Source organism: Argiope bruennichi, chromosome 5 (assembly GCF_947563725.1).
Source record: "Argiope bruennichi chromosome 5, qqArgBrue1.1, whole genome shotgun sequence".
NCBI lineage: Eukaryota > Metazoa > Arthropoda > Arachnida > Araneae > Araneidae > Argiope > Argiope bruennichi.
In genome coordinates, this window is record NC_079155.1 from 64,510,711 (window position 1) to 64,536,371 (window position 25,661).

At 30.5% G+C, this 25,661-nt stretch overlaps 1 protein-coding gene across 1 annotated transcript; it reads left to right on the plus strand.

Moving 5' to 3' along the window:
• The first annotated feature begins 615 nt into the window (after window positions 1–615).
• LOC129968704 (protein lifeguard 1-like) lies at window positions 616–25,661 on the plus strand. Its single transcript, XM_056082873.1, has 10 exons — window positions 616–645; window positions 1,350–1,414; window positions 10,308–10,361; window positions 13,433–13,483; window positions 17,136–17,175; window positions 18,736–18,773; window positions 18,888–18,975; window positions 20,490–20,579; window positions 22,833–22,880; window positions 25,454–25,661. The coding sequence occupies exons 1-10, from the start codon at window positions 616–618 to the stop codon at window positions 25,601–25,603; spliced, it is 654 nt and encodes a 217-aa protein (XP_055938848.1). The 3' UTR covers window positions 25,604–25,661.

The window sequence follows — 25,661 nt, forward strand, 5'->3', positions numbered from 1 at the left end:
AAATCATAATTCAGGATTGGATTTATTTAGTGAGTTCATGATCGACCTGTTCAGAAAAATGATCCTTGTTCCTTCAAGAAGTTATCATAATTTGAACAGCTGAGAGCTGCAAATCAGATACGCTTTGCGACGTTTGACAATTATAATGTCTTTCTTTCTTAATTTGATTATTAACGTACAGATTTGAAATTATATGAGGTAACTATTTGGGAGATTCCTAGTAATTCTTAACTAGGTACAGAAAACGAGGACAGCATCTGAGCCTCAATCTTACTATTTCAAATTCCGAATTCCCATTGCCGAAATTCTATGCCACCAGGCTACTGTGATCTGGTGATGTGATTTCCGACCATCATGATCCAGTACAGCAACATTAGAGAATCTAGTTTGAAAATTTAGGAGACGGAAGTGCATTAAAGTTTTCCAGATCAAGTTGTGTCTCGCAGCTTTACTACACTAAATTCATCAACAGCGCTCTTCTGGGAAATAAGGAAAAAATGCGAAGATTTTCAATACAATTGTATTTATTCCAGCTGTGTTATTTCTCCAACATCCGCTCTCTGTCGCTTGCTTTTTTCTCTCTTTTAACAGATGCACACGTGTGCCTGAGACAGAATGTCGACATCAGCTAGTCAGTGCCATGATGTAATCAAACCAATAAAAATGTTTTTTAAAAAAACAAAGCTGACGAATAACACTAATATGACGTTGCATACTAGTAATCTTAAGTGCGCTGATAAATCCATAAAACGGGAAGCACGTCTAATAATACAATTAAATTTTGCATTTAGTTTTTTATTTAAAATAAAGATGAGTGAAAGAGTAACTGTGTGAGTTTTGCATAATTTTCAACAATAGATTCCAGTGTTGAACTAAAATTCAAACCAATTTTCTTGTTCCATCAAATATTTTTAATTAGCTTGATTTCCTTCCTATTTTGGAAACTAAGAATGAAGGATTTTGTTTAGTAGCTGTCTGGTTAATAAGGATGTCTAGGAATAAGAATGCAGTAACGTGAAAGTTACGATTATCCCGTCAGTTGCGTTTTTAATAGGGTTATGATGCCATGAGACTTTATTAAGGGGGTTCATTATATGGAATGAACAGAACACCTATAAGGCTATTAAAATAACACGTCTGTCACAATTTTATGCTTAAAAAATATTTTCTTAGCATAATTATAAACATTATTATGCTTAAAAGGTATAACTGAAAACGAGTTCCCAGTTAACCAATTAGCCACCAAAATCGGCTAGTATTCAAATAAAATTCATTTCAGTATTAAAACATTGGTAACTTGCAAGAAATATATTTCATTTCATCTCTTATAATTATTTTTATGATTTCAGGTCTATCTGATTTTAATGTTACAATTACTATTCACCTTAGGAGTGATTGCACTATTCGTTTTCGAGTAAGTAGTTTTTTCCAATCTAAATAAATAAATAAAATCTGATTATTATTTGTAAAGACATTTGCCTTTTATTTAAATAACACGTATGTAAAAAAGTTTCAGCTCATGTTAAGACATTCGACCTTTAGACTTCCAATATTAAACTTCTAAATGTTCTCTTCCAGCAGTTTTACTAGTGCTTATATATTAAGCACTCTTTGCTTCTTATATCGGAAAAAAAAAAAAAAAAATGCTGGAAATGACTTTTTAGGAACACGAATGACAATTTACGATTCTCCTGTAATTTTATCAACATTGCAATTCTAGGAATGTCAATGCATTTCGTTTGTTTACCACAACGGCAAATGAGATAAAATGATAATATTTTATTAGATAATGTTGTTTTTAATTGCTTTATTATTTTCAGAAACATTATAAGAAAATAGTGAATTAAAGTTCAAATAAAATGCAAAATATGTTCCTTTGTTTATGTCTATTTAATTATACACAACTCATACTAGGATTAAATATTTTTTTTTTAATTTCTGGTATATATGTTGGCTACTTTCTTTAATAACGCTATTCAAAAAATTTATTATATTATTACTTTCTTTAATAAAGCTATTCAAAAAATTTATTATATTATTACTTTCTTTAATAAAGCTATTCAAAAAATTTATTATATTATTACTTTCTTTAATAAAGCTATTCAAAAATTTATTATATTATTACTTTCTTTAATAAAGCTATTCAAAAAATTTATTATATTATTACTTTCTTTAATAAAGCTATTCAAAAATTTATTATATTATTACTTTCTTTAATAAAGCTATTCAAAAAATTTATTATATTATTACTTTCTTTAATAAAGCTATTCAAAAAATTTATTATATTATTACTTTCTTTAATAAAGCTATTCAAAAAAATTATTATATTATTACTTTCTTTAATAAAGCTATTCAAAAAATTTATTATATTATTACTTTCTTTAATAAAGCTATTCAAAAAATTTATTATATTATTACTTTCTTTAATAAAGCTATTCAAAAAATTTATTATATTATTACTATCTATAGATTATCAAGAGAACTTAAAGAAATAAGGTTAAATTCTTAATATGCAATTTAATATCATTAAAGTTTCCAAATGCTCTGTACTAAATGAAACACAATATTCTACGTCTCCCAACAAACGCAATTAACTTTACAATAATCCATCTCCCTTGTAATGAATAGAAATGAGGAAAAATACTTTTAAGAGTATTGCACATACCTTTTTTTAGATTCATTAAGATATAAATATTTTATCAATGGAATTCATAAACATGAATAAATACATTATACAGATCGCACCGATTACTTCCGCATAACAGACATTTTCATTTATTGGTAATCTGCGACTTTGGAACTTTATGTAGTTCTATTAAAACATAGTTAGAGCTCTTTTTAAACTAATAAATCAGATACATGTAATAAAATAAAGTATTAAAAGAGCGAGGAAGAAAATTTTTTAATAATATTTCATAATTTGTTCATCTTATTATCCATGTTTAGCATTCGTTAGTATTTTATTTGTCGATAGATGGCAGCAGATTTTATTAACAATAAAAAGAATTTATTTACAAATATAAAAGGTTTAACAGAATTGCTGCCTGCCTGATGGCAGTATGCGTTGCTCATGCTGTAGCTAAAAAGATATGACAAGTATATAAATGTGAAACTGCATCTATTAGTCCCATAAATGTTATTTGGTTGATAGAATTCCAAAAAAATGTATTTGTATAATGAAAGGTGCCAACTCTTGTCTTATACCAAAGATCAGTATTTTAAGTCAAATCTATAACAAAACAGCTAAATCTGGAAGCCAGACTATTGAGCAAAATGTTATCAAACTTGGTAATAATTTGCAGGAGATGATGCAATTTTATTATCCGGAAAAAAAAAAAGAAAAAAAAACTCACCATCAGCGCGTAATGGCAATGTAATCATATTGTTAAACGAAGTAAAATATGAAAACATCAGTTTAAAGTTGTTTTAACCATTTTGAAATATCCTACAAATCATGTTCAATGTGGCCTGTACTATTTTCTGAAATTAATTTAAATCGCATTACAGCATTCTCAACAATAGTTCTTAGCTTATTAGAATGAATTTTACGGCCTTGTCGGTTTTGCTGATTTAATCGCTAAAAAAATGAGTTTGAAAAAATGATCAGGAATTACAGGGATTGAAATCTGGTGTCCAAGAAATGGGAACTAGCACTGTGATTGTTGCTGACGGAGAATCGATATCAAGGTCTCGTGATATTCAAACCTTAGCAACATCGAATTTTTGGTACGACTACTTTGTTCCTTATTTCACTGGTATTCGGATAATAAACCGTCATTTTTCCTTTCCTTGACTATTCCGGTGCCAGACCTCAATCCCCTTTGATTTCTGGCTTTGGGGGTTACTTCAAAATCATTGTTTATGGTGACAACATAAGCGATTCAGCGGAATTGAAAAAATGCTATAAAATGGCAAACCGTAATCTTCCTCCTCTGCTCTTCCTAAGAGATATTTTGAGAACGCAGTAATGAGATTTAAATTACTTTTAGAAAATGGTGGACGCCACACTTCTTCTTCTTCTTGCGTACAGCCGACCACCCTGCCACCACTGAACGTAGCAGTATCGACAGGATTTGTTGTGGCCGACTGCTATCTTGAGTATTATCCATCCTTGCATTGACCGATTTGTCAAACTGACATTCTCCTCGAGGTAATTGGCCACAAAGTGGTCAATTATTGTCCTTCTTCCTTATCTACAAACTCTCAAATAGTTGGTAAAAAACTGACAATTTTTGACATCATGTCCTTCAGAGTTTTAAGATTACCTGGTACCATCAGTACTGTACTTAAGTCATTATTTATAATTTTCAGATTTTTTCTTAACTCCGAGATTTCAATACATTCCTTTAAATAGTGGTAAACAGTACCGATTCCTCCACAAATGCATTTATTGTCCTGCATTCTTCCAAATCTTTGGAAATATGCAGGAAATCTCCCATGTCCTGATATAATTTGAATTATCAGTGGATGGTATCTTCTTATTTTTATTTCTGGATTAGGAATAAAATCGAAAGTTACTCTTCCGTTTTTGGACATATACCATCTGTCAAACCATTGCAGCTTTATTTCTTCTCTTAATTCCCATTTTAAGACACCATTTAATTTGGGGACAACCATATCAACACCCTCTTTCTGTGCCGCCAACTTTGCATATTGATCCGCCTTTTCATTACCACATATCCCAATATGGGCCTTAACCCAATTCAACTCTATCCACTTGTTAGTTTTTACACTTTTTATCTTTTCTTTTATCGTCCATATTTCCTTATTACAATTGTGAGAAGATTGTATGGCTTGTAGGACTGAGAGAGAATCTGAAAAAATTGAGCACTTCTGTCCGTCCTCCACCCTTTCACAATATTCAATGGCCATCTTTAAAGCTTGCACTTCTGCCTGGAAACTTGTGGCATGGTTCGATAATTTCACAAGACTTTTATCGATCTCTTTCCCGTAGTAGTATACTACTATTGCAGCTCCTACTTTATTTTCATCTTTTGAACCATCTGTAAAAATTTCTATTCCATCCATATCTGGGATTTTAATTTGAAAACCGTGAATAAACCATTCTGCAGGATGTTGTTCGAATTTGTCAAAATACATATAATCTTTTTTGCTGAAGCATTTGTTTCCTATTTTAACTTTATTACTAGAAGTTCTTATTTGAAATTTAGTGAAAATTTCTGTTGCTCTGAGGTCCATTGGCAAAATTCCCGTTATCACTTGAAGGGCTTCTGTAGAAATGGTTCTATAAGCCCCAGACATAATGATGAGAGGGCGCCGTTGGATTGAATTTAATGTTTCTCTGATTTTCTTTAGATTTAGTCTATGTCCCCATGCTCCATGCCCGAAAAGAACAAATGGCTCAATGGCCCCAGTATAGATTCTTCTTAGATGGTATTTCCTTTTTCCATAAAATTTATCCGCAACTGTCACTAGTTTATATGTTAATACATCCACTTTTTTCTTGACCTTATTAAAATGTGACGTAAATGTTAATTTACTGTCCCATGTAACTCCCAAGTACTTAATTTGATTTGACACATTTATATTGTTATTGCCTATTTTTATGTTAGGCGGATCTGTTAATTTTAAACGTTCTCCAAATGTAATAGGCATTTGAATTGTTTTCCTTTCATTAAACTCAAGTTTATGAATTTTGCCCCATTTTACTAGCCTATGAATTATTTGTTTTCCTTTAATTTCCAGTTCATCTTTTGTTCTTCCCGAGATTATTAGTAGCACATCATCGGCATACGCCTGCATAAAGCAGTTCTCTGGAAGATTGATTTTAAAGGCAGAATTCATAACCAATTCCAGAATCGCTGCACGAGCCCTGTGGCACTCCTCTATCCATTATAAATTCCCAATTATTCTCTCCATCTTGGTAAATACATTTCCTTTCATTTAAGTAATCTTTAATCAATTCAAAGAGATTGCTCGGGCAATTCATTTTTATAAGGGCATATAAAATGCTTTTCCTCCATACGGAATCAAATGCTCCAGCTACATCCAAAGATATAATTGTTGTTTTTAGTTTTTGATTCATCGCACCTTTTATTTTACTCCATAGTGCATTTTGGGCTGTTTCACAAGAGTGGTTATATTTAAAACCATGTTGATCATGATGCAGTCTATTTTGTGCCGTTAATAAGTGCTGTACTCTTTGAGTTATCAGTTTATCCAAGATTTTACTTGCTGTTGTTAGCAAACAAATTGGTCTATAGGATTTAGGATCCTCTAAGTCTCTATTAGTTTTAGGAATTAAAATCAGTTTTGCTACCTTCCACTGATTAGGGAACGCACCTAATTCTAGGCACTTGTTGTATAACTCTAAAAGTATGAATGGATTCTTTCTGTTAATTTCAGCAAGCATCTCCATTGGGATGTTGTCTAATCCAGGTGTTTTCTTTTTGGCCATTTTATTAATCGTTGTTCTTATTTCATTTATTGTAAATATTTTATCTTTTTCTTTTGTTTTATATAACTCAATACTTTTCCTCATTTTCTTCTGCTTTTTACTTTCTTGTTGGGATTGTTCCTCTTTGAAAAGGCATCTCACAATAGTTTCTATAGTTTCTTTTGTATTTTTGGTTTTTGTACCATCCTGTTTTTTGACACCGTGCAAAACTGTTTTCCTTTTCATTTTATCTGCCGCTAATTTATAAGGTAGCTCAAAAGGGTTCATTCTCGTTATTTCGCTACATAACTTTTCAAAGCATTCAATACTTTTCTTTCTTAACATCCCTCTGTATATTGATTCATTCTTTTTATAAATTTGTCTTCTCTTCATTCTCTCTTCAGTGTTTTTACATCGTTGGTATCTATGCCGCAAGGCTCTTGTCAGTTTTCTTTGTTTCTCCAGTTCAGTGTCCCACCAGGGGACCCTGAGATGATTTGTCTCTTTATTGTTCGATCTTTGGCTAATTCCTTGAATGAATTCTGTAAATTCTTCTACCCATACTTCTAAATCTTTTTTAGTCTTTATCCTTTGCATTGTTTCTCTAATATCAGCATATTTTTCAGCCACTTGAAAACTAATTTTTCGAATTTTCCACTTGCTTAATTTAAATCTTTCTGCTGAAACAACTTTGCCACCCATATTAATTTGAAAATCCAAAAAGCCATGGTCACTCAAAGTACTTTGGATTACCTTCCAGCCCATTACTTTGTCATGCAGGTCTTTAGTTGATAAGGTGACATCAATCCAGCTTCTTCCACGTGCAGATTGAAACGTTGGCAATGAGTTTGGATCATTCCAAATAACAAGGTTCTTCTAAAAAATGAATTCTATAAACGAGCCGGCTTCATCTTGTGGTCTATGATCGGGAATTTCATTTCCCCACAGTCGACTATGAAGATTGAAATCTCCTCCAATAAGTATGGATGATGTCCCCAACTGTTCAAACAGATTTCCAAGTTCTCTGCAGATTTCTTCTTTATTGTGAGTCGGTGGGAAGTATGCCGATACCATAGTAATTTCACTATTTCCCACTGATAAATTGGCTGCTACTATGTTTTCGCTAGTAAATCTTGTCAAAACAGAAATATCTTGGTTTCTTATTGCTATAATCGCCTTCCCGTAAGGGTGAGAAATTATTCTCCATCCTAGGGGAAGTTCTATTATTTTTCCTTTCATTGTATATGGTTCTTGTAGCAAGTAAACATCTGGAATATTGTCCCCAAACAAATTTGGGAGTTCCTTTGTTGCATATTTACCCCGACCTATATTATGTTGAATAACACGCCAAGAGTAATCATTGAAAGGCTTATTATACATAGTTCGTCTGTTTAATCAACTGATCTCTCTCCCTGATAAATACAGGGCAATGCTCCGATGTTGCAATATGATCCGTTCGAATCATAATTTTTGTTCTTTTGCGATATTCTTTACAGTTTCTGCATTCTGGATTTTGCTTTGTGCAATTTTTATAGTTATGCATTTCCAAGCATTGAAGCAGCTATCTTCTTTTTGCATACATTTAGATCGAACATGCCCAAATTTGAGACATTTGAAACATCTAAGGGGTTCCACAAATTCTCTAAATCTATACGATCCGAAACCACACAGTAATCTTGCTTTATCTTTAATTATTCGGAACGCTTTGGGGTCCAAACTTATAATCCAGTGAGACGAGCTGCCTCTTCCTTTTTTCCTAAATAGAACCCGCATATTCCCTACTATGTCATTGCTTAGCTTGATTTGATTGAGAAAATCCAATTCCTCCTCCTCCCTGGGTCTCTCACTCTTTTCCACATCATATATAATGATTTGAGGCATTCTTATCTGTGGAGTAGTAGCCTTGCATACATTTTGCAAATTTGTATGACTGTTAATAGCATCTTTTAACTTTGTTACCATTTCCGGTGTTTCAACTTGAATCAGAACTCCATTTCCCATTGCTGGCTTCAAACCCATAATTTTAATTTCCATCCCCTTTGGGCTGATATTCGCTTCTAATGTCTTTCTCATTTTAATCGATGAGTCTATTGACTCTGTAATTGGTCTAACCACCAGTGTAGGCAGGTTTGCTTTAGGTCTTAGCAATGGTGTTGTTTTATTATCGTTTTTATTCGCGTTAATTATTTTTTGTTGAATTTGATTCCTTTCTTCCCCCAACAGCTTTTTAGAGGCTTGGATCCTTCTAATAAACGTTAAACCTGGTTTTAATGGAATTTTTTTTCCCGCTATACCATCACTGTTAAGATTTTTCACCACATTTGCGAATGTTGGTCCATGATTATCATCTGTTGAATTCATTTTGGTTGCTGAAGAATTTGACAAAACTTTCAAAAATAAGTCTCTCATTTCTTCAGCCGCGTTACCTTCAATCCTATATTTACTGATAATATTTTCAAATGTTTCCAATATTCCCAGTGGTCCAAAGGGTTGCTTATTTTTTTTTTAGCATTTGCAATACCATCATTTCTTTCTTTGTCTTTGCCTTTACGAGGAATGCACGGTCTTTTATCTTTAGGGAGATTTTCCCCTGTTTTCATTTTTACATTTTTCTTTTTCCGTTTTGTGGCCATTTGCATTTTGCTGTCCGTCTGCATTGACGGTTCAATTATCTCATTTGAATCAGAATCCGATGATTTTTTAAAGTCTTTATATGTCAATCCTTTAAATCCTTCAATTGGAGTTGGTGTATCGGGGATTATCATTCCCACTCCTTTTGACGAGTAAAATAAATTCTCATCATCAGTTAGAATATCGCTATCATCAGCAAAGTGTTCCCTATCCGTCTTGTTTATGTCTGATTCCATTTTTTTCCCCACAAAGTCTAAATTTCTAGTGCAACAGAGAGTAAAGCTTAAGCAAGCTTTTAACGAAATGTTTGGAAAGCTTTCCCAATTTTAAATTTGAATTATTAGAAAAGAATGTAAAAAAACTGTCCAAATAAAATCTCAATAATTTTTTTTTGCACCGAAAAATTATCAAAAGTGTAACAAGAATTTCTTCTAATTAGATGCACTAAAGAGAACTGATATTTTCCAAACAATTTTGTTGTCAACTAATAATCAACACATTTATGGACACTTTCCATAAATTGGAATTTAAAATGGTTAAAAAATCGCAAAATAAGAGTCTGCACAATAAAGAAATATTTCGATACAGAAGAACAATATCCGAGTCCTGCAAATAGTTCATGCACTGAACGCAGATATCGATAGCAGTTTCTAAAATGGTAAACAAACAACAAAATGGCTACCCAAACAAGTGGGCGTTTCTGCCACAACTACACTTCAGAAAGTCAAAAACTTCTAAGATGCTAAAGAATTTTGGAATAAAATTCAAAAACCTGTTACTCCAGGGTTTCAGCTACACTTGATCATCACATTCAACAGAAATTATCCATCATTTTTCATTTTATAGCCATATTTTGAAGAGCACAAGAAAATATCAACCACGCCGATCACTGCGGATCCGAATCGGTGGACGCTACACTGAACATAGTTTGAAGCATGTTTCAGAATAAGTAAAAAAAATTTAATTTACCGACTTCATATTTGATTTCGTTTAACAATATTGTAAACATTGCCAATAACGTTATTAACATTTTGTCCAATAGGGTTTTTTTAATGGTGGTTTTAAAATGTAACTCTGATTGGAAAGACACTATATATTGCCTAAAGAAATTGTCTCAAATTTGAAGAATTATATTTTTCAGAAATACATTTTATTTTATCTTTAACAGCATAGCATCATTTATACATATAAATTTATATTAAGGTTGAACAATTAAATTAACATTCACATTCAAGCAATAAATTTATTTTGAATTTAATTTTAAAAATTGTTCTTCTAGAGAAAACACCAGACGGTTCATCAGGATGAATTATTACATACATTATATGGCACTGTAAGTACAAAACAATTTATATTTCACAGTTTCATGTCTTTAAGAATAAATATTATTGCATCAACTAATTCATTTATTCCTTTTTATTAATATCTTATACACTTCTTTAAAAATAATTGTTATTCTGAAACTATTTTTTTTCTTAGATTAAATGTTATTTTTCTAAATAAAGTAATAATATTCTACTACAGGTAAATAGGATTATATGACTACATTATACAACTACAAAAATAATTCAATAAAATAAGAGATTTTCTTTAAATAAGATAATTATTTTTAATATTTATTTATTTATATTTTGTTTAATTATTTTTATTTATTCATAAAACACTTTTATTTAAAACACAAAATTGTCAAATGTTCAAAATTTTTAGAGTTATTAAATACTAGCTAGCCTAGCCGCCTTTGGCGACCAGCCGGTTCACCAATCTTAATGCTCGACAAAATTTTAATAATTAAATATTTTATATAACTCCTATTTTAATAGCTTCTTCATCAAAATATTTTAAAACTTCAAATTTGGATAGTCATATAATTCACTCATAATATTATAAAGGCCTTCAGTCATAACGTAATATGTATCTCTCATTTTCTGTTAGCTCCCGTAGAATTTATGCTTTAAACTAAAGTGGAAATCGTTAAATTGCAATTAATATAAGAATATTTTTTACTGAAACAAAGCAGTTTTTTTTTTTAATATGAGTGCTGAAAACAGAATCGCTGAGTATTTAAATCTTATGGGTACTAAAGAATATCTTTCTTAATTTATGTAATAACTACAGAAATTTTCTACAAAATTTTCTCAGATTCATCATGAACAGATTGATTAAATAACAATGTTTAGTTTTAAATGCATCAAACACTAAGAAAATAAACAGAATCATTTGAAATAATCTGTCGGAAACCTGTTAAGCCTTCATCTAAGGACGGATCCACGGATCAACGAATTAAGTCTACATCCGTTGAAAATAAGAGTTGTCAACAATCAGAACACAATGCGTAAGCGTGACTTTTTAAAGCCAATTATGGTAACGCAAATGCGTGAATTTTTTACGCCAGTTGGTGTAACGCTACGCAGATTATAATTTTTAATTTCCTTTATTCTGTTTTATTTTAATTCAAAAGTACTTCAGAATGAATCTGAAAGATCTATTAATTAACAATGTTTAGTTTCAAATGCATCAAACACTAAGAAAATAAACAGAATCGTTTGAAATAATCGGCCGGAAATAAGTTAAGCCTATCCTCATTAGTGGGGGGGGGGGAATGAAACCTGGCGGTGGGAAAACGAAAAGATTTTTTTGCGGGAAATTTAGTTTTTAATTAATAATTAAAATTCTAATTAAAAATTCAAAAAAGGGACCCCAGGTGCACATTCCCGACCTCCAAGGTATGCATATGTCAAATTTGTTGGTCGAACGATCTGGTCTGTAGAGTGCCAACACACACACACACACACACTGAGCTTTATATAAGTATAGATAATATAGAATTTCAAGTCATTTCATATAATATACTGTCAGGAATTTGCAATTCTTCCCTGCCCTGTAGGTCTTCTAAAGCCTCGTTCCAACGACCTGTGCTTGTCTCCAGACGAGCACGCTTTTTCCTCTTTCCCCTCTCTTGTGGTTTTCCGGAGTTCTTTGACGTCAGTTCAGGTTTCACGACAATTTGTGGGAAACTTCGGTTCGCGTCCACAGGCGGGGTTGGTCCAACAATGGGTTATTTGGAAGATTTACGACCATATCCGTAAAGCCACAGGTCGTTGGAATGCGACTTAATAAGGAAGTATTACAGAAACAAGAATGGTTGCTGAGTTAATGACCCCCCCCAACATATCTGGTAACCATTTGGCAATTTTGTGATGAATGTGGCGACTTTGTATGCATAATTAAAGGACCCAGATTATTCAAGAATCTTGGTAATAGCTCCATTAGAGTCTCCTTAGTGAGAGTTCTAAAATATTCTTTGCCCTGTCACGGAATTTATAAATTTTCGGGAGCTCAAGGGAATGAGTCATCTCTCAGCGATCGAGTAGTTGAGTCGAGAGAGAATAATTGAGTTCTCTCTAAGCGCTTTATGCTGTTGTAGTATTTAATAGCGACCTGCAGCTTCCCTGCCGACTATTTACTGCAAGTGTGTGCTTCAGGAATGTTTTATTACTGCATATTCAAGTTTTCGCGTAGCAATGCCGTTTTCCGTTATTAAAACTGTTGGAATTTTCACCATATGCACCCATGGATGAAGTTTGAAATTTTCCTCATCAATATCAATTTTCATTTCTCTGGAATGTAAATTTCGTCTTCAGCTGAAAATTTTATATTATCGCTCATTTTCCATAAGGAAACACTTGAAAAACTAAAAGATAATCATTAAATTCAATTTTAAAGTATTCACAAGCTTTAGTGTATATAAGATACCAGCTGCTTTCAACGCCTGTTCTCCCATCATAATCATAATATAACTTTTGTCATTCATCCATTTTTGATTATCAAAAAATATCTTTGAAATGATACTTGCATTTTAAATGTGGAGCATTTTGGCTAGGTAACTGTATTTGCCAAGTGCAGAAAAAATTGGCGACATCAATTCAGTTGTTGAACTTACGGTACTTTATCAAAAATTTATTTGTGCCATTTCTCGAAAAGAAGGACTGCAAGGACAGGAGACCCTACTTGGCGTATTTTCGGATCATGAACTTTCATGTTGGAATAGAAATTGGCACAATCGGTACCGTGGTTGAGGTTGGAGGTTCTGTAGAGATTGAGGTTATAAAATGAAGTACTACTTTTGAAAATAGGAGATGGTGGAAAGCGGATGATCATTGATGGTATTTGGGATAAATGAATTTTCATACTAAACACAATGGTGAAACTGGTTGTGTCTGGGAAGCCAATTCTTAGGCCTTGCTGATCATTTTAAGTATATAAAAAAAGAAATTTTTGTAGAATAATGCACGTGCTCGCGTATAATATTGATATATGAACATTATGAATTTTATTTTGTCTTTATCGTTGCTACATATTAGAGACACTAAAAGAAATCTGAAATATAAATTAATTTTTTTGCAGGGCCGTTTTTATTGCTGTTTATATAGGACTGGCTTGTTCTGGCAATATGAGGTAATATTCACATATATGCAAATAATTTTTTTCATTTTAGAGAGATTAATTTGTTTTCTACATATTTGCTTAAAAAAGAGCTCGCAGAAATATGAGTGAAATAAGAAAACATTGTTGTTGACCAAATTTGAGCATAAATGATGATGTTATTCCTATTTAATTAGATACGAATTCCGAAAACTTTCTTCCAAGAATTAAAAATTAGAAACTGAAATCCATTTAGGATACAAAATTCATAACTTTAGATATTAAAACAGTTAACAAATAAGAATTATTTATTTGTTTTTCTTAGTAATTTCCTTTCTAAGAAAGTCCTCATAAAGGAAGAACAGAAAGATAAAGTATTGGAATTGTCAAAAAATTCAATTTCTGTTTTAATATTCGGTGTATTTTTGGATTGGTGGTAATAACACTTCTACTTCTGGGCCTAATGCTTCTTTATTTATGACTAGCCGCCTTTGGCGAACAGCCGGTTCACCAATCTTAATGCTCGTTAAAATTTTAATAATTAAATATTTTATGTAACTCCTATTTTAATAACTTCTTCATCAAAATATTTTAAAGCTACATAATTTTGATAGTCATATAATTCATTCATAATGTTATAAAGGTATTCAACCATAACGTAATCTCTCTAATTTTCTTTTAGCTCCCGTAGAATTTATGCTTTAAATTAAAGTGGAAATGGTTAAATTGCAATTAATATAAGGAAATTTTTTACTGAAATGAAACATTTTTTTTATATATGAGTACTGAAAACAGAGTCGCTGAGTATTTAAACTAAATCTTATGGGCACTAAAGAATATCTTTCTTAATTTATGTAATATCTCAAGAAGTTTTCTACAAAATTTTCTCAGATTCATCATGAACAGATCAATTAATTAACAATGTTTAGTTTTAAATGCATGAAACTCTAAGAAAATAAACAGAATTGTTTAAAATAATAGGTCGAAAACAGGTTAAGCCTTCAAAACTTCGGTATCCGTTGTCAACAATCAGAACACAATGCGCATGCGTGAATTTTCAACAACAGTTATGGTAACGCAAATGCGTGAATTTTTCTACGCCAGTTGGGGTAACGCTATGCAGATTAGAAATTTTTTATTTCCTTTAATCTGTTTTATTTTAATTCAAAAGTACTTCAGAATGAATCTGAAAGATTAATTAATTAACAATTTTTTAATTTTAAATACATCAAACATAAGGAAAATAAACAGAATCGTTTGAAATAATCGACCGAAAAATGTTAAGCCTAGCCTCATTACTGTTGGAAAAAAAAAAATTAAGCCTTACTCATTTGGCGGTGGGGAAAATGAAAGGATTTTTTTGGCGGGAAAGTTAGTTTTTAATTAATAGTTAAAATTCTAATTAAAAATTCAAAAAAAGGAGCCCTAGGTGCACATTCCCAACCTGCAAGGTATACATGCACCAGATTTGGTAGTTGTAGGCCAAACGGTCTGGCCTGTAGAGCGCCAACACACACACACACACACACGCACGCACGCACACACACACACACACACACACACACACACACACACACACACACACACACACACACACACACACACACATTGAGCTTTATATAAGTATAGATTATGTTGACTCGCAAAAACGTAGAAGGCAAATGATATGTGATGCTAATACTTTCGACCGATCTCATTTTGAATATAATTTATCTGTTATTGTTAGAAAATGTACCAAATTAACTGGATAAAATCTGATATACGGTTTTATTACTGGAATTACAGATTATTAAATTTGGGATACAATAATTGGATAATACATTAATTATTTATCAAGCAATTTTTTTTTTTAATTTTGGCAGGTATTATGATATAAAAAACAGAGACCATTAGAATTAGAGGTAAAAAAATTATGTATAAATATACCTCTGCTGGGAGACAAACAAGCAAAAAAAACCATTCCGTCCTTGAGCAAATTTTTCGAAAATCACTAAGCTCCAATTTAAGTAAAATAAAGATAATTGTTCTTTAGTTGCTTCGAAAAAATCATCGTACATAGAAAAAAGACAATTTTTATAACATTTTCAAATTTAGAAATAATTTCAGCAAAATTAAAATTAAATTACATAAGCAAAAAAAGTAAATTTATTTCTGTAAAATTATGTTATTATATTATATTAAGAAATATATAATCAGTTATTTCTTGAGCCGCTTCCAAAAAAAAATCATCGCACAAAGAAAAAAAAACTTTATGTCATCTTTAATTTAGAAAATTAGAGATGCTTTTGGCATATTTTTGGACGATTTTGTTCCACTGTACGGAAGAAAAAAAATCGCCTGCGTAGAGGCAATTATTTTCAGAGTAGATATATTTTACAAATATAACTTATTGTTTGTTACTTAAAAGTTTTATTTAGATGCAAACTGATACGTTTAAAACAACGAAGGATGAAAGGCTATGGCCCCCTCCCCATTCAGACCGTTTGAAGGTCATGATGTTTCGACGTCTAAAACTACGACACATAATGTTTTTGATATAAAAGGAAATAATCGTCAAAATCTGGCTTAAAGTTGAAAAATTATACCAAATACGTATACAACAACAACAACAACAAAAAATGCAATTCTCAGAATATTACAAAATTGGGATCCATAAAATTAAAAGAAAATCCTTCAAGTCAAAGGTTTGTTATAAAGTCATTGAAATGTCCAATATGAATTGTAAATAAAATTAATAACATTGATTTGAATATTTAAGAAAAAATTGGATCTTTTAAATAACATAACTGAATACAGAACAAGCTACAGTATTTTTATAATAAAGCATTTATCCGATGAAAAATGGAAAAATGTTATAACAATAGATGAATCTTGGATCTGTTCAAATGACCACTAAAGAAAAAAAGATCAATTTATGAATTTCGGAAAGTTGTTCAAGTGGAAGCAAATACTTCTTCTAATAGTAAGTCATGAGAATTATGATGTTGAAAGTCATAATTATTGTCAAGGGAATCATGATATAGAAAGATTATTAAGAATAAGGGCTATAGAATTAAATATTTTTAAAAAATATACAAAGGAATTATCTAAAATATTTCTGATAATATCATAAAAATAACCTAAATATGAGAGAACGGCCGCTGTATTATTTATGCAAAAATTATTTTAAACAATATGGTGACAGCTGTTCTTCAGTAAATTTAAAAAAAAAAAAAAATTGTAAAAAAAAAAAAAGAGAGAGAGAGAGAGAATGATTTTTATAAAATTTTCAGATTTTATACCATTTTAGTAATTTACCATTATTTTATACCATTTAATAGATAATCATCGTTAAAAAAATGCATGGTTTATTGTAGTTTCATTTCGATATTATTTGCTCACAAAATTAAAAAATCTCTAATAAAGTTTGCAAATGTTCTTCATTAATATTTTAATAGTCTAATCAATATTTATTTATTGTTTATATAATTCCATCTCAATCTCTTCCGATTATTTGAGGTTTAGATTTTTACCTTTATTTAGTTCTCCGTTGATTTCTCTTGATAATTTTTATTCATTTAAATTTTTTTATTGTCATCTTATACCTTTTTCAATACTATCAATAATTAATTTGTTATATTTTCTGTAACAAACCATTATGATTTGAAAAAAACATGTGGCTAAAGTTGTTTACTCTCTTTTATAGGCGGAAATATCCCACAAATATCATACTGCTATCAATATTTGTAAGTATGTAACAATTATTTCAGACATAATTCTTTAGAACATCAATCAGTCTTTAATGTGATTTATGATTAATGAATGATAATCATTAATCACATAAAGACTTGGCTTATAATTAAAGATGTTTGTAGTTTAAAAATGAATAATTACAATGTTTTGTTTATATCAAGTTATCTAGCGCCGAATTATGATAATAAATAAAATCCACTTTGAAAGTATTCAGAGCCGTAAGTTTTCACTCGAGTCTAAAAATCACGAATATACACAGCGATATATTACAGATGATTAATCATAATGATAGAATAGCCACTTTTAATAACATTAAAACAATAGCATTTCAAAAGGAAAATCATGCCCTTTTTTTTTTTCACTGTAAAGCATTATAATTGTCAAAAAATTCGAACCCTAGATCTTGACGAATCTCCACGCTTCAGACTTTTCCGAATTTGAAAAATACATCTTTGTGGTGGTATATAGATTATTATGATCCATGCTGGAAGCAACAGGACGAATGTTTTTAGGAACATTTCTTTTAATAAGCACATTCACAACTAAACAAGCACAAACACAAAGACAAGACATTCACGCGCGCGGCTTCACAGTTCAGCATCAGATCTCATTCTAATAACAATCGCAATGCACTATGGGATGACCTAATCAGGTATCGCCATCTAGTATCCAAAAGAGAAGATAAGAGTAATGCAACTGCTACATCTTTTGAATTATGCCTGTGAACACAATAACTCAAAAACACTCTTAGTTAAAAAGATGCAATTTGGTATGTAGTCTTTCATCGAGGAGTTGACCATCTGTCGGCCTGTACTTCTGCACGTATGTAATCGCAGTTACTCAAAAAACACAACGGCTTAAATCAATGAAATTTGTTATATGATCTTGTGACTATAATTGCAGCTCTATGTCAAATTTTAGTTTAAATCAATTGTTAAAAAAAGCATCCAAAATAAATATTCGAATTTCCTTGTACTTGTGTATTAACCGATACTAGCGATTAATCGCTGAAAGAAATTGCTGAAGATCGCGAGCTAGATTTAATTAAAAAAAAAAAGCTACATTCAAGCCCAAAACAGAATTCTCTTGTTTATTGTTCGTCAGTGGTCTATAGTTAATACACAAGTAACGATTTTTTTTTTTTTAATTTACTGTACTACGAAGCAGTAAAAGCTCATGCGCAAAAATTTGAATATAAAAATATGACAACGGTCTGCCAAAGATCCACAAATTTATGAGGGGGAGGTAGATAGTATCTATATTAGAAAGAATTTGGGAAAATGTTGGGAAGAACACGCCCGCTGGTTGTTGATACCAGCAAAATCTTTATAAATAAGATATTCGTTAGCATTAAAAACTACCGAAGACAATTCTTTCAGAATTGCTAGATGGCAGAACTATACTGTTATGTATGTACAATAGTGGTGATTATGTAAAAAAAAAAAAAAAAAAAAAAAAAAAAACAGTTTTATTTTAATAAGTAGTTAATTTTTCAAACTCTTCATTCTTCTGAAACATTCTTAAGCATTGATATTGTGATTTTTTTTTTCCAGACAGTAGCTGCAGCCTTTTTGATGGGAACAATATCCAGGTACATGTTTTGCTACAATCTCACAAGTTTGTTTGAAAGGTTTTCGCAACACTTTAAAAACATTTATAAATTTGATTCTTTATCAATACATCCTTTACTTTTTTTTCTATATAGCTTCCATAAAACAAACACGGTTTTAATAGCAGTTGGGATATGCGCTGCAGTATGTTTCGCCGTTACTCTGTTCTCGTTTCACACTAAGGTGAGAAAACTTTTTTTTTCTTCCCCTTTTTAGCTACAATTAATGAAATATTACATAGCTGAATAGATTTAATTTGAAATCAAAAATAGAACATGAAATTCTGCAAAAAAGTTTTGCAGATTATTGTATTAGTTTTCTCGTTTTGTATTAAAAGCTCAAAATGAATTAAATGTGAAAGGTAATCTACAATCAAACAAACAAAAAATGATAATAAAAAGTTGATCGAATAAAATTTTCCTAATTCAGAGAGTTATAGTGGGTGTATTATTAATACAAATGATATGAAATTTTAGCAAGGTGAATAAATATGATTCATTTACCTTTATTTTATTAATTTCAAAATTCATTTGTAACTAGCCGCTTTTACCGAATGGATGGTTCTCTGGAAATATTCGTTGTGTGCACTTTCAAATAAATCATAAAACTTATTCCTCAATAATGTGCACGAAATAATATATTTAATATTGTTTCAAGGCACACCAATGAACGCGCGTAGTAATCAAAACAAAGAAAAGTATTGTCACTATATATGTAACATTATTTTGTTTTAAGTAGAATGCAGGTTTGAAGCAGTGAAGAAACTTTGTAGTTTTAATTTCGTTTTATTCTATTCCGAGTGGCAGGCATGATTTTAACAAGAAGGCGCGGACAAGGCAACGTCCGCCACAGCGCGGCGCTAAAGCGGAAGTGGGGAAGAAGAGAGAAATAAATTATCCCTCGTTTTATATAACAAGAGATATGGACAGGGAAAATATTTTTTTACAGTGCTAATATATTATTAAGATTCTGATAGGGATTTCTGACGCATGTCAATCACATGTAAAGGAAACACAGGGATCTTTTAAAAAGAATGTGCTTACTGGACAGTTTTTCTACCCTTTCACGCTGGGCGTGTGAAAGTATTGGCGTTTAGTCGATTCAGCAATTTTATAAAGTTTATCTTGAATTAATTAAGTAGAGAAAGTGGAATTGGATCACGAAATAAGAGAATATTGTAGAATGAAGTTACTATGGGCTAAATTAAGATAAAATCTTGGAAATTAATTAAATTGAAATTCGAGTCAAAATATCATTATATATCTATATATATATATTGTGGAATGCATGGTACAGAAATAAAATTTATATCATTGAAATCTTGTTTTTGAGTTTTAAAAATTAGAGTAAATATATATTTGTATAATAATATGCTTCGAATTTATTAAGGGTAAACATAGCAAAATTTTCAATAATTAATTGAAAATCTAATAAAATTTTAAATACTTATTACTTAAGCGCCAAATTTGGTGGTTCTAGGTCTAATAGTCATTCTTTTCTATTTATTTATTTTGATGTTTATCAGAGTAGAACCTTTTGGAGTATTATTATTATTATTATTTTTTTTTTCATCTTGCATGTCGCAATTCATTGATAGTACGTCAGCTTATTAACATTGCCATGCTTAGAAATGTGTTTGAAAATGTGGATTATTGAAAATAAAAATATTTACGAAAAACTTTTTTTTTCTTTTCTAGTTCGATTTCACCACATGTGGAGGCATTTTATGCATTCTACTACTGATTTTAGTGTTATTCGGCATCATTGCAATATTTGTCCGAGAAAGGGTAAATTTCACTCTGTATAAAATTCTTCTTTTAATTTTTTTTTTTTTTTTTTTTTTTTTGTCAACCGATTTTTAACATTTTCACCCGACATTTTTAAAAGTAAAAAAGTTCTTTAAGAGGCAATAATCAAAAATCCTTAGATTCTCTTACAAAAGAAAATACCCCCCCCCCAGGAGGCACCTCGAAATGAGGATGAGATGCTTCCGTCATGGTGGTTGGATCTCGCCACCCTGGAGGGGTACACTAGTAGGACTCCCCCATCGATGACGGGACGTACTTCCTTCGGGGAGGGTTGTACTGTGGCCGGTGACGGCCCTTGGGACTCAACCACAGTTCCCGCCAATGTTGCTGTTACGGTTGTCCGGTCATTCAGTTTTATGGTTTAAATCCGTGTGCATTCGTGGCGGGTCGGAGAGTTAGATGGCTAACTTACAAACGAAAATAGATATCTATATTTTTGAACGTTTTGCAATTAACAAACCTTTTTCAAACAGTTTTTCAACTGTTATTGAGTTTTGAGATTTTTGGAAAAAAGATTTAAACTAAAACTACGTTTATAAGAGAACATAAAAGAGTACAATTCATGCATATTATGCCATATTTTCGAAAATAAATAAGTAATACAGAAAAAAAAAATGAACGCTTCTAATTTTTCTTAACAAACCTATTTGAAATTCTATTAAAGAGTATTCCTCAATTCTCAGATTTCCTACAACAGACAGACTATTTGTAGTTGAGTGGAGGCATATACAAAATGAACCACGAGTCACGAAGAAATAGCATGAGTCTAATAAGTACGAATAAGTTAACGTCTTCTATCTAATTAAAATAGACTCATCTCATATATATATCATGCATATCTTAATTTCTTATGCATAATCTTACACCATTTGCACAGATTCAACAATAATGTTTATTACAGATTTAAATTTTATTTATCATACATCGACTTATCTACTTTACAATTAATTCTCTTTTAAAAGTATTTGAATTTTTTTTTTATAATTTCCAGTATATTATTTTAGTATCCAGTATATTTTTTATAATTCCTAGTATATTATTTTTTTATAATTTCTGCAAATTGATAGAGCTAAGGAAATAAAAGATTCTCCTTTCCAGTATTTTAAAAGAACACAAAACATTCATTTTAATCATTTGAAGTTAATATGGCCTCTTTATAATTTTGTATATTTAGTATATACAGAAGAAATTTTGCTATAGTCAAAAAATTAATACATTTGTTATGTAATGAAATTGTTTTGAAATTCTTTTAAACAATAGTAATCCTTGGAGGTTAAGAACCCCTGAATTCAAGCACTCCGTCAACCTTCCAGCGCATAATCAAAAAATTTAACCACGAGATTTTTAATAATATCTATAATTTTGTCCTTCCTAGACGTGAACAAAAAAACATATTGAGAGTAATATTTGCAATTATATCCGTCTGCATGCAAATACTATAATTCGAAAGCCGCAATGAATACAAATGCAACATTTAGTTCTCACACTATAATTGCATATTTGTGTCAAATCGTGGATATAATCCGGCAACGGGAAGAAAATCTGTTCTATTATTTGTACCATGAAGTTCTTTTTAGGATTTACTTATAAACATTTCAGATACGTATTCACTTTAAGTGCTTTATTTAAAATTTTCCAAAACAATAATCTCAAGAGTTTGTAAAAGTAAAATATTTTTCGGTTAAAATATATATTTTTTGTGGAAAAATAAAATAACATTTAAAAATAGAAAAAGTTTAAATGCGAAGATAAATAAACAGATGGCAGTATACAATTCTGGGAATTAATTATGATCAAAAATGGATCCAGTCGAAAGCATTTTGTTGTGCAAAAAAAAAAAAAAAAAAAAAAAATATAGGCCAAGCGTTTAAAGTGACATTTGTAATAAAAGTATATAAGAAAACTAGACAGAAAAATCCCGATATTTACAAAATTGAATAGGAATTAATTATTTACCATCACACCCGCTCTATTTGAGCTTACACTGAAATAGTAATGGCAATTATTGAAACCATTTTCACGTCATCAAATTCAAGACATGTAAGACATTTAATGTCTATGGGTTCCATATTTTCCATCTGCTGCCATTACTATCTTAATATAAATGCGTATGTGTTATCAAAAGGTTATTTTATAATAGTGTTAATAAACACTATTTTTATTTAAAATAATACAGTTCCAAATATAAGACATCTATTTGAAAAATCAAACAAAAAACTAATTTCTTTTCAGGTGATGACTCTGATCTATGCAGGACTAGGCGCTGTAGTCTTTATGATGGTAAATAAATTATTCATTTCGATTAACGATATTTAGTTTTTTTTAGAAGTATTTTTACATCATCTTTAAGAATTTTTTTATTTCATTCATCAGTTCTTTTCATTTTCCTTTAGAAAATGCGAGGAAAGATATTTTTGAAAATGAGAAAGCGCAATACAGATTTTAAATTAGGAACTTAAATCAAATTTATAAAAATTATTTTTCTCCAGGCAATCATGAAGGAAATTTTAATTCCTAATGGAAATGGGAATCGAAAAGCTACCGTATTTCTTTAAGTGCTATATGATGCTTAAAAGTGGATTCTCTTTATAAAGAGCAGCATTAAGCAAATGAAATATGTAGAAATGACTTCATAAATAATTTTCAGTAAATGTGGTCGAAACCAGAATAAAGAATAGTTCTATTTGTTCGAAGATGTTAAATAATTTACTCATCTGTTTTCTATGTATGGAATTCAGTGCCCCTTCCCCTCCGAAAAAAAAAAGTTAAGATACAGACTGTTTTTTATGCTAATCTCAAATAAATAAATGAAAGAAAATGTAGGCAAATAAATTCAAAGTAAATAAATTGAAGAAAAATAATTTAAAAAAAAACGCACTTGTTTAAGTGTGTTAATATAATTTTTAGTTTACATTTTTTTCTATTTTTATATACAATTCATAATGGGATTTTGAAATAAATTTTTTTATCAGATTTACTATGAAATAGCAACTCTCGTATGGAATCAGAATTTAATTATAATTCATCCAATGACTGATAACAATGTTCTGAAAGTAATAAAATAGTATATTGTCATCGAGAACACACAAGTATGCAAAATTTTTTAGCATATGAAAAGTGAGAGAAAATTCGATTATAAAATTCCGCCTTTACAAGCATGGAATAAGTCAAGTTAAATAAAATGAGAAAAATATGGTTTACGTTAACTTCATAAATAAATTCAATAAAATTTTATGAGATATTTATATACGTTACTGAAATCTGAAATAATCGAGAATATCACATTTTTTAATTTTCTCAATGTGACTAGCTATATTTTCAATTCCTGGTACAAACTATTTGGTTTTCATAATTCTTCAATAAACAGCCATTTTCCTACTTGATTAATACAGTTCATAAAGAAAAGTGATGTTATGAATACATTACGGATAAAGCAAGACATTTTTCTTGTTGAACACTACATTACATTGCATTTCTCTCTAAAAAAAATGATCATCATGGATAACTTTTATTACTAATCACTAAGTCTGACGATGGGAAAATAGTATGAATTGCTTTAAAATATAAGCAATTTCCTATATTCTTCGAAACAATTTTTAAATTTCTTTACCGATTTTCTTTAAAAAAATTTTTTTTTTATTTCAAACTGCAAATTTTAATGCAAATTATGACCATTTGAATAAAGAACGGATATTATTTGCATAAATGATTAATATCATAAGCACATAGTATGTTTTTTCGTAATTACTTACACGAGGCTGTAACAATAAGTAACGCATTCATTTGAAAACAATAATAAAAAATGGAATGAATGACTTAAACGGAAATGAAAATATTACAAATTTATTATTTTCCGACATAACTGCCATCTTTGATGAGGCAACAGTCCCAGCGCTGGATTAGTTTGAATATCCCGGTCTCATTGCACGGCGTTGGTTGTGAATAGAACCGTTGTCGCACACCCCGTTTGAGACCGTCGTCAAAAGTTAAGCTTCTGACCTCCTTCGTGGGTCTTCATGGATGAAAACCTAAGAGTTCCAGGCCTGGCTGTATGGTGGGTATTCAAAACTTCCCAACCAAATCTTTGCAATTTTGCACGAACTATTCCGGTATTTGCCGGAAAACAGCGGGGACTCGGAACTCAAGTTTTCATCTATTGAATTCACCAAGAGGTACTTCGACGGTCAGAAGCTGGAACTCTGATGACGACCTTAAACGGAGTGTTCGACAGCGGCTCTATTCGCAACCGATAGCATGCTATGGAATCAGAATTTTCAAATTTATCCATCGCTGAGACAAATACTATAACCTGAATCTCAATTATGTCAAAAAGTATTAAATTGGCAATATTTTTATTTCTATTTCATATAATCATACATTGCATTTCTTTAAATATTGTGTTCAAAATTATGTGTGTTACTTAATAATCCTTCGCTTATGGTCTGTTTCGATCTTAAAAGATGAATATGAATTACATAAAAATAAGTCAATTTTTATAACTTCCTTTGCAACCGTACATTGTACAGAATACACTGATTCATTGAGAGTGTATTAAGAAATAAAAATTTTTACAAATCACATAACATGTGTGTTCGGAAAATTTAACAGCTTACTTAATTTTTCCGATTATTTTTCAATTTCAACTGAAATATTTTTTTTCTTCACTTTATAATAATGCATACAATTTGGAATTCTATTTTAATAAATCAAAGAGTTTCATACATTATTATTTTATAAAAAAAAAATCTAATGTCCATTTTTTCATTACTTTTATGATTAACGTATTCAACATTTTTTCTTATGTTTTTAGGAATCAATTTATGCTATAACGATTCTTTATTTTCATGTTTCAGTACTTGGCATATGACACACAAATGTTGATGGGAGGCAAAAACGTGGAAATAAGTCCGGAGGAATATATACTAGCAGCAATACAACTCTACATTGACGTGATATATATATTTATGTTCCTGCTGATGTTAATAGGTGTTGGTCAAGAATGATCAACCGAAACAGTACAAAAAACGAAACCAAAAGTATTAGTTGAATTTATCTTTCTTA

Bases quoted from the DNA above. Each gene is read 5' to 3' on its own strand.
- LOC129968704 (XM_056082873.1), top strand. From the start codon at position 616: ATGTCGACATCAGCTAGTCAGTGCCATGAT. The intron at 17,176-18,735 runs GTAAGTATGTAA...TTTTTTTTCCAG, and splicing joins TCATACTGCTATCAATATTT to ACAGTAGCTGCAGCCTTTTT. The intron at 18,976-20,489 runs GTGAGAAAACTT...TTTCTTTTCTAG, and splicing joins TGTTCTCGTTTCACACTAAG to TTCGATTTCACCACATGTGG.